At 43.8% G+C, this 16,453-nt stretch overlaps 1 protein-coding gene across 1 annotated transcript; it reads left to right on the top strand.

Annotated features, from left to right (window-relative positions):
* Positions 1-10,221: 10,221 nt before the first annotated feature.
* On the top strand, positions 10,222-12,344 carry LOC148047518 (uncharacterized). Its single transcript, XM_087711497.1, has 2 exons — positions 10,222-10,462; positions 10,547-12,344. Exons 1-2 carry the CDS (start codon positions 10,237-10,239, stop codon positions 11,785-11,787), a joined length of 1,467 nt encoding a protein of 488 aa, XP_087567623.1. The 5' UTR covers positions 10,222-10,236; the 3' UTR covers positions 11,788-12,344.
* The last annotated feature ends 4,109 nt before the right edge of the window (positions 12,345-16,453 follow it).

The raw sequence follows: 16,453 nt of genomic DNA, 5'->3' as shown, positions 1-16,453 counted from the left end.
GTCCCGGCCAGACAAAGCAGCTAGATGGGGAGGGTTTGTCTACCTACTTTGTGCGATGTGTGTGTGTGTGTGTCTGTTGGGGGGGCATAGATTGTTTGGAGCTGAGAGAGAAGCAGCTGCGGCAGCGGGAAAACGAGGCTCCTTTGCCAGCCTTCCAAGTGAGAAAACAGAAATATTCGCCTGTTCTGTGCGGGGGGGGGGGGGAATCCACCCCGTGACTGTTTCAGAAGAGGAAGTTCCTCTGTGCTTCTCGCCTGCTCCCATCCTTTTTTTTCCCCATCCTTCTCGCCTGCTCCCATCCTCCCATCCTTCTCGCCTCCTCCCATCCTCCCATCCTTCTCCCATGCAGTACTCGATGGTTTTATCTCCTTTAAACTCAGCCACAGAGGCCGCAATTGTACTGTTGGCTGTTCAGTCACAGATGCTGCCATCTCCTAATGGGAAACCGAAAAACAGGATTGAGTCTTGCTGTGTGGTGGTAACGAAGGGGCTTTGGGCAATTCCTATTATGGCTTAAAGACATTGTCCTTGTTTGGATGAGGAGGGCTAATCCCATCACCCTGGAGCTGAAGATGGTTTGTGTTGCAGATGAGATATATTTTGTCTTTCTGGGGCTATTAAGAAAGGTGGGGGCTGTTTCTCCTTTTCTCATCCAGGGAGGTATCATATTCTGTCTTTTTAATATTTCCTTGAAAATCAAGGGGAAGGCATAAGGTACAGTGTTTCCTTCCTGTTTGGCAGCAACATATTTACCTGTTTGGTGCTAAGGGAAGTTTCAATCAGCTGTTACTTATTTTCATCTCTGTACATGTTGGCACCTCTATTTGGTTGCTAATTGACACTGCACTGAAGATCCTACTGTTTGGAGTCTCACAAAGACAAGTCTTGGGAGAAGCACACAGTCCTCAGGATTTCTGTTGACACCTTGGTGGTAAAATTTTGGAAGTCTACTCCTGCAAAAGTTGGGTTTGGAAAAGCATCTTTGGGACAGCAGCTTGAGTGCTAGAATATCCAGTTTGTTCAAACTTGACTTAGATGAAGAGATTGGAAGAGAACTCATCAAATTTGCAGGTGACATCCAGTTGTGGGGAACAGCACTTTGAATCCTGCATCCAGTTTTGGTCACCAGAATACAAAAGTGTTTAGGCTGCAGAAAGAGTGCAGAGAAGAAGAAAAAAGTCATGTAATAGCAATAGCAATAGCAGTAGACTTATATACCGCTTCATAGGCCTTTCAGGCCTCTCTAAGCGATTTACAGAGAGTCAGCATATTGCCCCCAACAACAATCTGGGTCCTCATTTTACCCACCTCGGAAGGATGGAAGGCTGAGTCAACCCTGAGCCGGTGAGATTTGAACCGCTGACCTGCTGATCTAGCAGTAGCCTGCAGTGCTGCATTTAACCACTGCGCCACCTTGGCTCTTAGGGGACTGGAGGGTAAAACATGATGAACAGTTGAAGGAATTGGGTAACAGAGAGAAGGAGCGGAGTGATGTGATAGCAGTTTTTCAGTACTTATTATATTTCTCCTGACTCAGGTACAAATACAGGTTGCTAGGAGTCTGAACATGACTGATAGCACATAATCAGTGACAGGATCTGGCCAATGCCATTGTTAGATAGGACAAGCCTGTTTTTCAGCCTCCTGTCAGGAGATGGCAGCATCTGTGACTGAAGAGCCAACAGTAAAATTGCGGCCCTTCCAGTTGACCTTAAAGGAGTTAAAATCATCGTGTACTGAATTGCTAGAAAGGATAGGGGAAAAGGAGCACAGAGGAACTTCCGAAACACTCACGGAAGACGAGAGGGGAGAGTGACGCGCAGAGAGACTCTGGCGCCTCTTCCAAGGATCGAAGCAGCAATCTGGTAAACCAACCTCCTCTTTCCTTAACGTCTTGGAATAATTAATATTAATTTATATGTAATTCTTGGTTTCATCCCTTGTAATATAAATTCCGAGATCTCCATCTGCAATTGTTTAAATGGAGTATCACTTACTCCATTTGCCAAGGTGGCGCAGTGGTTAAATGCAGCACTGCAGGCTACTGCTAGATCAGCAGTTCAGCGGTTCAAATCTCACCGGCTCAGGGTTGACTCAGCCTTCCATCCTTCCGAGGTGGGTAAAATGAGGACCCAGATTGTTGGGGGCAATATGCTGACTCTCTGTAAACCGCTTAGAGAGGCCTGAAAGGCCTATGAAGCGGTATATAAGTCTACTGCTATTGCTATTTGTAAAGTCTAAAACAGAAAATGTATTTTTGGTAATTAGGGTGCTGGAGGTTAAAACGTACAAAGAATGGTTATAGGAATTGGGCATGTCTAGTCTAGTGAGAAGGACTAGGGGAGACATGACAACAGTGTTCCAATATTTGAGGGGCTCCTATGAAGACAAATACGTCCATTTATTTTCCAAATACCAAAAGAAACGATGGATGGAAACTAACCAAAGAGAGATGCAACCTATAACTAAAAAGAAAATTCCAAGTAGAATGGTGGTCTTATTTACAGATACAACCAAGGTTTGCACAGGATAGGAAGAAGGAAGGTATTACCAAAGATTACACAATATTAGATAAACCTTTGATGCAGACAGAAAACAGGTTGATCAAAGTGTTATATAGATTTTTTTGGAACATAAGCTAGAGGAGGAACATGTCTAAAAAACTATGGTCGCCTGGGTGAAAAAATTTGATTACAATGGGGAATCGGTTAAGTGGGAAAAACTTTGGATACGTAATCAGAAACTAACATTGGCTATGTCGTATAAAGAAAATTTTAATAAGATGTTCTACAGATGGCATCTCCCCCAACACGGCTCTCCAAAACATGTGGATAAAAGAATGGGTAATGTTAGCTAATAAAAGAATCTTAACAATAGAGGGCCACGACCTGCAATATGGCTGGCACAACTACTTATGGTGCGAGGGAAATAAAATCCACAATTATTTTAGTAGTCACCATTTAAGGGGGGTATTGATTAAGGACTGGCTCGAAATTAGAAGGAGATACTATACGCAACTACCTAAATGGATATCTCCGACGGAAGCCCTGATATACCCGAATTTGATAAACTTGGATAAAATTGTTACCTACCAACAGTTGCTAGACGACCAAAACAAACTAAACCCTAGGGAAAATTTGGCTGATAAGGGAATAAACATCGATTGGTGGCCATATCTTCAAATTCAAAACAAATATAAATTCGATCTAGCACAACCTGGCTTCCAGAACAAGAACCAGGAATTAGATAAAATTTTAATTGGACCAGATGAGAAATTAATTTCAAAAATATATAACTGCTTACTGATTCGAAAAACGGAAGCAGAAAGAGTAAAAGAAGTCATGGTAACCTGGGCCCAAAACATCGGCCACTCAATAGATCTAGACGACTGGGAAAGAGTCTGGGAATGGAATCTAAAATTGACAAAGTCGACGGCCTATAAAGAAAATATATATAAAATGTTCTACCGCTGGCATCTTCCACCGACAAGACTGGCGAAAATGTCTTCAAAAGTTTCGGCCATATGCTGGAAATGTAAAACGGTGCTGGGCACGTACTACCATATGTGGTGGACGTGTCCGGTAGCCAAAGCATATTGGAAGCAAATACTAGGATGGCTGAATGGAATCCTGTCAATTAAACTATGCTTTAAGCCGGAAACTTTCTTATTAGGAATAATAGATCAAAAAATTTGCAAATCTGACCAATACCTCCTAGTCCATATTCTGACAGCGTCAAGGATTGTTTACGCACAGTGCTGGAAGAGTGAAAATGCCCCCACCAACACTATGGTGATGAATAAAATTTTAGAACTAGCAGAAATGAACAGACTGACGATGCGAATTAATGACAAAGAAGACACAGACTTTTATACAGTCTGGGAGAAGCTATACAAATGGCTTGATGAGTCAGTGAAGACCTAGACATAAAAAGAGATAGCTAACTAACCTATCACGATTAAACCAATAAATTAAATGAACAATATACAACAACTGAGAGATAAACGAAAGGAGAAATGTACCAGGGGCGAGAACCCACCGTCGAGCAATTGTGTCACGCTACAATGCTGAGAAAACTTTAAAAAGCTGATAGGAAATTCGCTATAATTACCTGCATGAAATTAGTGATCAAACCTCATTTTAGATGAGGCGAGAAGATGTATAATCCTTGCCTCTTCAAGCAAGGAAAGGGAAAGAGAACCAGATTGTCCTCAGCAGAGGAAAATATGCAAAGGTAACAAAGGTTAGAAGGGAGGGAAGGAGGATAGTAGGGAAGTCAGGATGGAGAGGAGAAAGGAGAGGAATAGGAAAGGCAGAAGAAGGGGGGAAGAAAGAGGAGGAAGAGAAAGAAGAGAAGGGAAAGAAGGTGGGAAGAAAGAAGGAGAGAAGAAAGAGAAGAAACTGGGGGAGGAAGGAGGGAGGGAAGAAGAGAGGGTAGTAAAGAGGGAAAGAGGGAGGGAAAGAAAGAGAGAAGGAGAGTTGAAAGGAAGGAGGGAAGGAGGGAGGAAAGGAGGGAGATTAAGAGAAAAGGAAGGAGGAGGGAAAGAGGCAGGGAAGGAGGGAAGGTATGTGTGAAGGAGGGGGGGAGCGAGGGAGGGAAAGGAGGGGGAAGGAAAGGAGAAAAGGAGAAAAGAAAGGAGGGAAGGCAGGGGAGAAGGAAGTAAGGGGGGAGGGAAGAAAAGAGGGAGGGAAAGATACCTAACCTTTGATGTTTATAATGATGTGATAGTATGGGAATATCTTGAAATGTAGTTGTATTGTTTGTTACAAGTTATGGATGTTGTATTTTCTTTTTACCAATAAAATCTTAATATATATATAAAAAAAATAAAATAAAAAAAAAAGAAAGGTGGGGGCTGTTTCTCCTTTTCTCATCCAGGGAGGTATCATATTCTGTCTTTTTAATATTTCCTTGAAAATCAAGGGGAAGGCATAAGGTACAGTGTTTCCTTCCTGTTTGGCAGCAACATATTTACCTGTTTGGTGCTAAGGGAAGTTTCAATCAGCTGTTACTTATTTTCATCTCTGTACATGTTGGCACCTCTATTTGGTTGCTAATTGACACTGCACTGAAGATCCTACTGTTTGGAGTCTCACAAAGACAAGTCTTGGGAGAAGCACACAGTCCTCAGGATTTCTGTTGACACCTTGGTGGTAAAATTTTGGAAGTCTACTCCTGCAAAAGTTGGGTTTGGAAAAGCATCTTTGGGACAGCAGCTTGAGTGCTAGAATATCCAGTTTGTTCAAACTTGACTTAGATGAAGAGATTGGAAGAGAACTCATCAAATTTGCAGGTGACATCCAGTTGTGGGGAACAGCACTTTGAATCCTGCATCCAGTTTTGGTCACCAGAATACAAAAGTGTTTAGGCTGCAGAAAGAGTGCAGAGAAGAAGAAAAAAGTCATGTAATAGCAATAGCAATAGCAGTAGACTTATATACCGCTTCATAGGCCTTTCAGGCCTCTCTAAGCGATTTACAGAGAGTCAGCATATTGCCCCCAACAACAATCTGGGTCCTCATTTTACCCACCTCGGAAGGATGGAAGGCTGAGTCAACCCTGAGCCGGTGAGATTTGAACCGCTGACCTGCTGATCTAGCAGTAGCCTGCAGTGCTGCATTTAACCACTGCGCCACCTTGGCTCTTAGGGGACTGGAGGGTAAAACATGATGAACAGTTGAAGGAATTGGGTAACAGAGAGAAGGAGCGGAGTGATGTGATAGCAGTTTTTCAGTACTTATTATATTTCTCCTGACTCAGGTACAAATACAGGTTGCTAGGAGTCTGAACATGACTGATAGCACATAATCAGTGACAGGATCTGGCCAATGCCATTGTTAGATAGGACAAGCCTGTTTTTCAGCCTCCTGTCAGGAGATGGCAGCATCTGTGACTGAAGAGCCAACAGTAAAATTGCGGCCCTTCCAGTTGACCTTAAAGGAGTTAAAATCATCGTGTACTGAATTGCTAGAAAGGATAGGGGAAAAGGAGCACAGAGGAACTTCCGAAACACTCACGGAAGACGAGAGGGGAGAGTGACGCGCAGAGAGACTCTGGCGCCTCTTCCAAGGATCGAAGCAGCAATCTGGTAAACCAACCTCCTCTTTCCTTAACGTCTTGGAATAATTAATATTAATTTATATGTAATTCTTGGTTTCATCCCTTGTAATATAAATTCCGAGATCTCCATCTGCAATTGTTTAAATGGAGTATCACTTACTCCATTTGCCAAGGTGGCGCAGTGGTTAAATGCAGCACTGCAGGCTACTGCTAGATCAGCAGTTCAGCGGTTCAAATCTCACCGGCTCAGGGTTGACTCAGCCTTCCATCCTTCCGAGGTGGGTAAAATGAGGACCCAGATTGTTGGGGGCAATATGCTGACTCTCTGTAAACCGCTTAGAGAGGCCTGAAAGGCCTATGAAGCGGTATATAAGTCTACTGCTATTGCTATTTGTAAAGTCTAAAACAGAAAATGTATTTTTGGTAATTAGGGTGCTGGAGGTTAAAACGTACAAAGAATGGTTATAGGAATTGGGCATGTCTAGTCTAGTGAGAAGGACTAGGGGAGACATGACAACAGTGTTCCAATATTTGAGGGGCTCCTATGAAGACAAATACGTCCATTTATTTTCCAAATACCAAAAGAAACGATGGATGGAAACTAACCAAAGAGAGATGCAACCTATAACTAAAAAGAAAATTCCAAGTAGAATGGTGGTCTTATTTACAGATACAACCAAGGTTTGCACAGGATAGGAAGAAGGAAGGTATTACCAAAGATTACACAATATTAGATAAACCTTTGATGCAGACAGAAAACAGGTTGATCAAAGTGTTATATAGATTTTTTTGGAACATAAGCTAGAGGAGGAACATGTCTAAAAAACTATGGTCGCCTGGGTGAAAAAATTTGATTACAATGGGGAATCGGTTAAGTGGGAAAAACTTTGGATACGTAATCAGAAACTAACATTGGCTATGTCGTATAAAGAAAATTTTAATAAGATGTTCTACAGATGGCATCTCCCCCAACACGGCTCTCCAAAACATTTAAAAACTGGCCCCAAATTGTTGGAAGTGTAAAAAAACACAGGCAGTTTTTATCATATGTTGTGGACATGCAAGTCCTAATGAGGAGGACTAGCGGAAATATGACAACAATGTTCCAATATTTGAGGGGCCCCTATGAAGACAAAGACGACTATTTATTTTCCAAAGTACCAAAAGGATGTAAACTAACCAAAGAGAGATACAACCTATAACTAAAAAGAAAATTCCAAGTGGAATGGTGGTCTTATTTACAGATACAACCAAGGTTTGCACAGGATAGAAAAAAAGGATTACCAAAGATTACACAATGTTAGATAAACCTTTGATACAGACAGAAAAGAGATCGATCAAAGTGTTACATAGATTTTCATTGGAATATAAGCTAGAGGAGGAACATGTCACCTGGGTGAAAAAATTTGGTTATTATGTGGAATTGGCTAAGTGGGAAAAACTTTGGATACTTAATCGGAAACTAACATTGGCTACGGCGTATAAAGAAAAATTTTATAAGATGTTCTACAGATGGCATCTCCCCCCAACATGGCTCTCCAAAATGTTTAAAAATCTGGCCCCAAATTGTCGGAAGGCACTTTTTATCGTATGTGGTGGACAGGCAATGAGGCCAAAAATATATAGGAAAATGATTCAATCATGGTTAGAACAAATGGTGGGAGACAAAATTCTGTTTAAACCAGAAATTTTTCTCCTAGGTATAATACCGGAAGGGTTTAAGAAAGATACACTTTATCTAATTATATCAGTGACATGCAGTCAGGGGGAGGCAGAGCCTCACCACTGTCATCATGAAAAGAAAGGAAAAAGGCTGAGGTAGTTGCTTCCAGAGTCACAGTGGATGACTCTGCTTAGTGCTTAACTGTTTAAAAAAGCCTCTAAAAAAGTGCCCACTACAGGAGGAGGCGGGAGAACCACGTGCCTCATTTAGTCTGACTTTATGTTCACTCGAGCAGAGTTAAGCAAGGGTTGAAAGCCGAAAAATTCCTTATGTAGATGAGGTACGTGGTTCTCTTGCCTCCTCCTGTAGAGGGCGTTTTTTTTAGAGGCTTTTTTAAACACTTAAGCAGAGTCATCCATTGGGGACTCTGGCAGCAGCTAACCCAGCCTGACCTCAGCAGCTCTTGCCTTTTTCCTTTTGTATTTTTACATTTTCATGATGGCAGGCAAGAGCAGAGTTGAAATCCTCTGTGATTGTGAAACAGCTGGAAAAGGTATGTGGGTCAAAGGGAGGGGGAGGAATTCAAAATTAATGTAATTTTTAAAGTAATATGTGTGTTTTTGTGTGTGTGTGTGCGTGTGTTTGTTTCTTCACTCAAACAAACTCTCAATTTGAGAGTTTGTTTTCTTTTACCCGTCTATGCTGCCGGGCTGGCACTTTCTTTCTTTTGCCCAGAAGCGGGCAAAACAAATTAATCCCAAATGAAGATGAAATAATAAGAAAGATTATGGACTGTGGCGAAATGGATAAACTAACTAAAGAAATCCAGGGAAAGGAAGAATCAGAATTCTACCAGATATGGGATAAATGATATAGGTGGATGGAGGAAAGAAACAAAAATCAATGGAAGAATATAACAAAACTCAAAAATAATAGTTCTGAGTAAAATAAGAGGGTTAAGAATGATGAAATCTAAATGAAATACAATACAAGGGGAAATAATATTAGGTGAGCGGTATCGATTGATGATTGCTATTATAAAAAACAGGAAGTTCCTGTTCGTACTGTATTGTATAAATGTGGTGTACGTCTAATTTTTGTGTTTGTGTATTTTACATGTTTGTTAATAAAAACATTTTTTTTAAAAAGCGGCTTTTGCCCGACCCGCCACTATGTCCGACATAGAGTCAGGACGCTTCTATGTCGGACGTAGAAAGAAAGCGGCTTTTTCCCACCCCGCCTCTATATCAGACATAGTGGTGGGGCGGGCAAAAGCCGCTTTTTTCTTTTGCCGCACTGGCAGCTTTCAAAAAGAGATTTGACGGCCACTTCTGAAATGGTAGAGCAGAGGGATGGACTAGAAGACCTTTCAGGTCCCTTCCCACTCTATTATTCTGTTATATATTGTATTCATCTTAATTACAGTGATTCTAGCCAATAATTGCTATACTAAGAATTTGTATTGACCCAAGTCAACCAGAGAATTTCATGGTTGCATACAAATGTGAACTTGGGTCTCTGTAATCTTCAATGTGTCAAATAAATCATAATTAATCTAAGGTTATTTTAGTGGGCTATTTCCTTTTTACCTGTAATGTATATGGTATTTTTATTTAATATGTATATCTTCTGCAACCATTTTATAAGCAATTTCTTTGAATCTTACAGGCAAAGAGGATGCCAATAAGAGAACTCCGGACAAATGAGAATAACAAGCAACATTAAAAAGGAAAGTTAATCAAGCCAGAAATCAAAACATTTCCATCTCCTAGAGAAACCCACAAAATTCTCCTTCTTCCCCAGCAGGTAATCAAGAAGAGATTTCGAACTGGAAAACATAGAGTATGCAGAACACAAGGATACATTACAGGTAGTCCTCGACTTATAACAGTTCATTTAGTAACTATTCAAAGTGACAGTGCCACTGAAAAACCTGACTGATGAACATTTTTCACACTTATGACTATTGCTGCAGCCCCATGGTCACGTGATCTATATTTGAATCCTTGGCAGCTAACTCACATTTATGACAGTTGCCCTGTTCTAGGGTCACATGATCCCCTTTGGCAGCTCCACAGATGTGGCTATTGTGAGCAAAATGTGTATTTCAAATCATAACTAAATGGCCACGAAATGATCCACATTGGAGAAAAGCAATATTAATGTGGCCAAAGCTTTAGTCAGAACTGCTCCTTGTGGTTGGTTCATGGAAGGACCCACATAGGGGGGGAGCCCTACATGTGCTCCCAAGGAAGTGAGCTTGGCAACTTTGTGGTACATTAGAGAACTCACACCAGGGAGAATCCTGACTGTGAGAAAAGTTTCACTCTGAACTCCAGCCTGGTAATATATTAGAGGATGCACACAAAAAAGAAATCATATGAATGTTCTGATCGTGGGAAAGGTTTCAGCAAGAATTCCAACCTGTTGAGACACCAGAGGACTCACAAAGGAGAAAAACCCTTTGAATGTCCTGACTGTGAGAAAAGTTTCAGTAAGAGGTCCAACCTGGTGATGCATCAGAGGACTCACAAAGGAGAGAAACCTTTTGAATGTCCTGATTGTGGGAAAAGTTTCAGTAAGAGGTCCGTCCTGTTGATACACCAGAGGACTCACACAGGAGAGAAACCCTTTGAATGTCCTGTTTGTGGGAAAAGTTTTAGTGATAATTCCAGCCTGGTGAGACACCAGAGGACTCACACAGGAGAGAAACCTTTCGAATGTCCTGACTGTGGAAAATGTTTCAGTCACAAGTCCAGCTTGTTGATACATCAGAGGATTCACACAGGAGAGAAACCCTTTGAATGTCCTCACTGTGAGAAAGGTTTCAGTCGGAATTCCAGCCTAGTGATACACCAGAGGACTCACACAGGAGAGAAACCCTTTGAATGTCCTATCTGTGGGAAAGGTTTTAGTGATAATTCCAGCCTGGTGACACACCAGAGGATTCACACAGGAGAGAAACCCTTTGAATGTCCTGACTGTGAGAAAGGTTTCAGTCGTAATTCCAGCCTAGTGATACACCAGAGGACTCACACAGGAGAGAAACCCTTTGAATGTCCTATCTGTGGGAAAGGTTTTAGTGATAATTCCAGCCTGGTGATACACCAGAGGACTCACACAGGAGAAAAATCCTTTGAATGTCCTGACTGTGGGAAAAGTTTCAGTAACAGGTACAACCTGGTGATTCACCAGAGGACTCACACAGGAGAGAAACCTTTTGAATGTCCTGACTGTGGGAAAAGTTTCAATCATAATTCCGACCTAGTAATACACCAGAGGAGTCACACAGGAGAGAAACATTTCGAATGTCCTGAATGTGGGAAAGCTTTCAGCAGCAATTCCCACCTAGTGAAACATCAGGCGACTCACACAGGAGAGAAACCCTTTGAATGTCCTGACTGTGGGAAAACTTTCAGTCAGAATTCCTACCTAGTGATACACCAGAGGACTCACACAGGAGAGAAACCCTTTGAATGTCCTGACTGTGGGAAAGGTTTCAGTCACAGGTCCAGCCTGGTGACACACCAGAGGACTCACACAGGAGAGAAACCCTTTGAATGTCCTCACTGTGGGAAAGCTTTCAGTCAGAATTCCCACCTAGTGATACACCAGAGGACTCACACAGGAGAGAAACCCTTAGAATGTCCTGACTGTGGGAAAGGTTTCAGTCACAAGTCCAGCTTGTTGATACACCAGAGGACTCACACAGGAGAAAAACCCTTTGAATGTCCTGACTGTGGAAAAGGTTTCAGTAAAAGGTCCAACCTGGTGATGCACCAGAGGACTCACACAGGAGAGAAACCTTTTGAATGTCCTGACTGTGGGAAAGGTTTCAGTCACAAGTCCAGCTTGTTGATACACCAGAGGACTCACACAGGAGAGAAACCCTTTGAATGTCCTATCTGTGGGAAAGGTTTTAGTGACAATTCCAGCCTGGTGACACACCAGAGAACTCACACAGGAGAGAAACCTTTCGAATGTCCTGACTGTGGGAAATGTTTCAGTCAGACGTCCAATTTGTTGATACACCAGAGGACTCACACAGGAGAGAAACCCTTTTAATTTCCTATCTGTGGGAAAGGTTTTAGTGATAATTCCAGCCTGATGACACACCAGAGGACTCACACAGGAGAAAAATCCTTTGAATGTTCTGACTGTGAGAAAGGTTTCAGTCAGAATTCCTACCTAGTGATACACCAGGGGACTCACAGAAGTTGATGAGTTTGGAGAAGGTTTGAATTTCATTTCTGAACTCCCGCTTAGAGTGTAGGTGAGAACACTGAATATTGGCCTCATTTGAATACTGGCTGATCATTTTGCTGAATTACTCTCACCCCTTGCTCTTCCTGATGAAGCCATCAAATGAATGTGCAAATTGTTAAGCTCAACAGTGGCTACTTCAGAGTTTGGAGAATCCCACCCTTGGGTCCTCCTAGCCCTTTCCCTTCCTCACAGGTCCCAATAGGTCAGTCGTCCCCCTTAGGCTCCCCACATGGTTCCATAGTCCTCCCCCCCCACCACAAACACAAAGAGGATCTCCACTTCTACTGGATCCCTGCAGTCCTTAGGCCTGACTCCCACCCTACCAGGCATCACAGCTACCTTAACACTTTGTAGAGCGTGTTAAGGAATTGCGGGTGCAATGAAAATGGTGTCTGCTTCTGGGAGATCTCCAAAAGGGCAGGCCATGTATCCCTGGAGTGCCTGATAAGTGGACAAATACCTCTTGGCCAGCATTGTGCTGCAGTTGCCAATAACATCCAATGTAGTCCTAGGTTGCATGAAGAGAGGAATAATGTCAAGACAACAAGAAAATATAGAATTGCTTTACGCAATACAACACTTAGAATACATAGTTGAGTGCTGGTCACCATGATATAAAAACGTTGAGACACTGGAAAATGTGCACAGAAGAGCAACCAAGAGGGACAAGATAGCTGTCTTCAAGTGGTACTTATGCATCTGACACAAAGAAGAGCAGATTGACTTATCCTCTAGGGCACCAGATGGCAGGATAAGAAGTAATGGGTGGAAGCTAATTAAAATGAGGCCCAACCTAGAAGATATATACACATACGTACGTACGTACGTACGTACATACATACATATATTGTCAGAGCAATTAATCAGTGGAATAGTTTGCCTCCCTGTTTTGTGGGTCACTGGAGGTTTTCAAGAGTAGACTGGACAACCATTTGAGAGGGATGGTAAATAAAACAACTATTGTGTCTTATTCCTCAAAATCATAAACCTCTGTTGTCTCTCCATTTTCACCACAGTCCAGTCCAAATAGTTTTCCAATTGGATATGGCAAGTCCATTTCCCATTGACAACCAACATCACTTCAAAGTCCGGTTCATCACACATTTAATCTGTTCACTCCAAATCTGTAGAATCCGCAATTCCTTCACCCTTCTCTAACCAACCAGCAGTTTCAAACCATGGCGACGAATCTCTTAAGAAGTGACTGTGCTCCCTATGGAAGCTTCTTGCGAAGAACTCAGGCTCACAAAGGGATTCATTTCTTTGCGCTCATAATCCCAAATGCTTCCATCAGTTTTTCAGGCCATTTCCAGGCTGTTTTTGGAGACATTTTTGTGCTGTTTTTGTTTGTTTTGGGGTTGTTTTTAGGTGGAATGTGAAATGATTATACTGGATTAGAAAAATATCAGTTGGAAAAGTTATCAGGGGTTAGAAAAAGAAAAAGAATGGAGGGGGAATTTGGAAATACGCCTAACAAAATATATTTAAAATTACAACACGAGACCTAAAAAATATTGGTGCTTACTGATGTATAACTATGTAATAGTATTATGGGGATAGCTGGAAACCTGAATCCCTCTCACATTTCGGCCAAAAAAGGGGCTTGGGGGGGGGGGAGGAAACCAATTGAACTCTTATATAGGTAGACCTTTAAAAGGAGAAGGTATGTAAAATTAGTAATAAGAAAAATAGTTTTTTGAATATAATTATTAATCCCATTGATATTGAATGGGGTTTGCTGAAATGCTGAAATACACCATGCAAAATAGAGACTGGAAGGAAGAAAAAGAGAGGGAAAGCGAGAGAGAGGAGACAGGAGAGAGGGAAGCAGAAGGGAGGAAGGAGAGAAGGAAGGTCTGGAAAGAGGGCAGAGGAACAGAGCAAGAGGAAGTAGAGAACAGAGAGATAAAGGCAGTTTTTGGCTGTTTTTCAGGCCCATTGGGGGCATTTTCTGGGCTGTTGTCAGGCAGTAATTTGGGCCATTTTTGGCCTGTTATGGATTGTTTTTTGGCCCAGTTTTGGGGTTGTTTTTAGGCGGTTTCTAGAGTGTTTTGGGGCCATTTACAGGCTGGTTTGGGGCCATTTGGGGGGCTGCTTTTGGGGAAATATTTGGACAATTTGTGGGCCATTTACCAGCCCTTTATGGGCCATTTTCAGACTGTTGTCAGATTGTATTTTGGGGTATATTTGGGGATGTTTTCGGGTGTTTTGTGGCCTTTTTTGAAGTTTTTTGTGGCCATTTTGGGGGTGTTTTTTAGGCTGTTTCCAGGGTGGTTTTTGGCCCATTTTGGGGCTGTTCATAGCCATTTTGTGGGCTGTATTTTGGGACTTTTTGGGCCGTGTTCTGGGCCATTTCCAGGCTGTTTTCTGTGGTGGGTTTTGGCTCTTTTTCAGCCTGTTTCTCGGAGGTTTTTTGCGCTGTTTTTGGCCATTTTTAGATATTTTCAGGGCTTTTTTTTTTTGGACCAATTTTTTGGCCATTTCCAGGCCATTTTCCAGGCTGTTTCTGAGAGGGTTTTGGGGGGCATTTTTAGCTGTTTTTCAGGCCCCAAAATTGTGTGGTGGTGGGACCAGTCAATGGTGGGATTAGCCGGTTCACTGAACCGCGGAGAATTTTAACAACTGGCTTGCCGAAACTGATCCGAACTGGCTGAATCCCACCTCTGCCCAGAGGCCACCCTGGAATCAATGGGATCTGATGAGCTCCCCTAGGCACTGGTCACTGCCGTGCCAGAGGTGGGCTGCCCTGCCGAGGGGGCATCCATTGTTTTCTACTATTAAAAAGTCTTGTTGCCTCACCTTGGTTTTGGCCAGAGCTTCTGCCAAACTCTGTCAAGGAGGGGCCTGGTCCCAGGTCCCCTCACCACTTGGGTCTCCTGAGATCTGCCATGGCCATCATCTAGCCGGAGTTTCAGGCTGGCCAAGCAGAAATGGGTGGGTGGACCCACCGGCTTGACTGAACTGCAACAGGGCCCTCAGTGTGGCTGCTGTCTCCCCCCCTTCAACTCCCCACGCTGCCAGGACCAACGTCTCAAAAATGGCCTCACCAAACCGCTCCCAAAGCAGCACCATTGTTTGACTGCCAGGCTCAGTGGAAAAACTCCACCCCTCATCATCATCACCTTCAGACAGGCAACTCTCCCGCCACCGCGTCAAATATCTGCCAGACAGATTCGATGTCAGTAGCAGGGTCCCAAATCACCAGCTGCCAATGAACTCCACCACCATTCTCCGGTGGGTCCCATCTCTTGTCCTCTGTCCTGGACAGATGCCGCATGGACCAGCTGTACATGTCAGCGGGCCTCACACGTCTTGGGGCATATATCTTAACTGGGAAACCCCATCGTCCTGCGCTGGAAGGACTGCCCCTAGGGATAGATCCACCGCCACTCCAGCAGTGGCCTCCATCACTGTTCCCTCAGCATTTCCCATGATACTCCCCTGGCTTCTTATACCCTGCAGGGAACAGGTAGGCAACCAGCTGGAGACAAGGAGGGGAGGAGGAGGGAACACTGACTTAGTCATGTTCCAAGCCTCCCGCACCAGAAAACAGCAAGTGACACAGTTCTTGGCATGAGATGTGTTTTAATGCAGGCTTGAAAACTCAGCACAAAGTAACTGCAAAGTTATCGCTAGCTGCTGCTGCTTCACATCTGGTTTTAAGAGCCCTGTATGCCCCTCTCCTCCCCAGCAGCTTCTGGATGCTGAGAATGGATGAGAAGCTTTGGACCAGGGGTGGGTTCCGGCAGTCACAGCTCCTCTGTGCTCTCTTCTTTTTGGAAATTGATTGGCAGCCGTGGCGGAGGCTTCCTTTCGGTCGGCCCTCCTCCTCCTCCTCTCGCAAGGAGGTGGCTGGCTGTGGGAAGGGCGGGAGGGTGCACGCACGCGCAGGGAGACAACCCCCCCCTTAACCGAGCGCCAAAGGGCAGCAAAGGCGCCAGCGGGGCCACTGGCTGCTCGCTTAAGGAGGATCCTAGCAGGACGCAAAAGAACGTGGCTTCTCTCCTGCATCAAGGCCCCAGCCTTGCCGTGTCCCCCAGCTCCTAAGCCGAGCGCGGAGGGCGCAAGCGGGCAGCTAACGCTGCCTTACACGCAAATGTGGCGTGAAATGATGTACGGGGCCGTTTCGCTCGTGCACTAAGGCTCCAGAGACCCTCCTCCTCCTCCTCCTCTCGTGGGGGGGGGGGGGAGGAATAACAGGGCAAGGCGATGGCTGGAGTCTTAGTGCAGGAGAGAAGCCGCGTCCTTTTGCATCCTGTTAAGATCCTCCTTAAGCGATCCTTTGCTGTTCTTTGGTGCATGCTTGAGGGGCGTCCCGGCTACAGAAAGCAGCTAGATGGGGAGGGTTTGTCTACCTGCTTTGTGCGATGTGTGTGTTGGGGGGGGGGGCATGGATTGTTCGGCGATGAGAGAGAAGCAGCTGCAGCAGCGAGAAAACGAGGCTCCTTTGCCAGCCTTCCAGCTG

This window comes from Thamnophis sirtalis, unplaced genomic scaffold (assembly GCF_051295495.1).
Source record: "Thamnophis sirtalis isolate CommonGarterSnake01/CBP01778 unplaced genomic scaffold, rThaSir2_p1.2 scaffold_3, whole genome shotgun sequence".
In the NCBI taxonomy this organism is placed as follows: domain Eukaryota; kingdom Metazoa; phylum Chordata; class Lepidosauria; order Squamata; family Natricidae; genus Thamnophis; species Thamnophis sirtalis.
Note: the sequence above shows the minus strand (reverse complement) of the source record. Positions and strands in the feature narration are given on the sequence as shown.

Excerpts from the sequence above, each read along its gene's own strand:
- LOC148047518 (XM_087711497.1), top strand. The coding sequence starts at position 10,237 with ATGCATCAGAGGACTCACAAAGGAGAGAAACCTTTTGAATGTCCTGAT. Across the intron at positions 10,463-10,546 it reads ATGTCCTGACTGTGGAAAAT|GTTTCAGTCGGAATTCCAGC; the intron begins GTTTCAGTCACA and ends ACTGTGAGAAAG.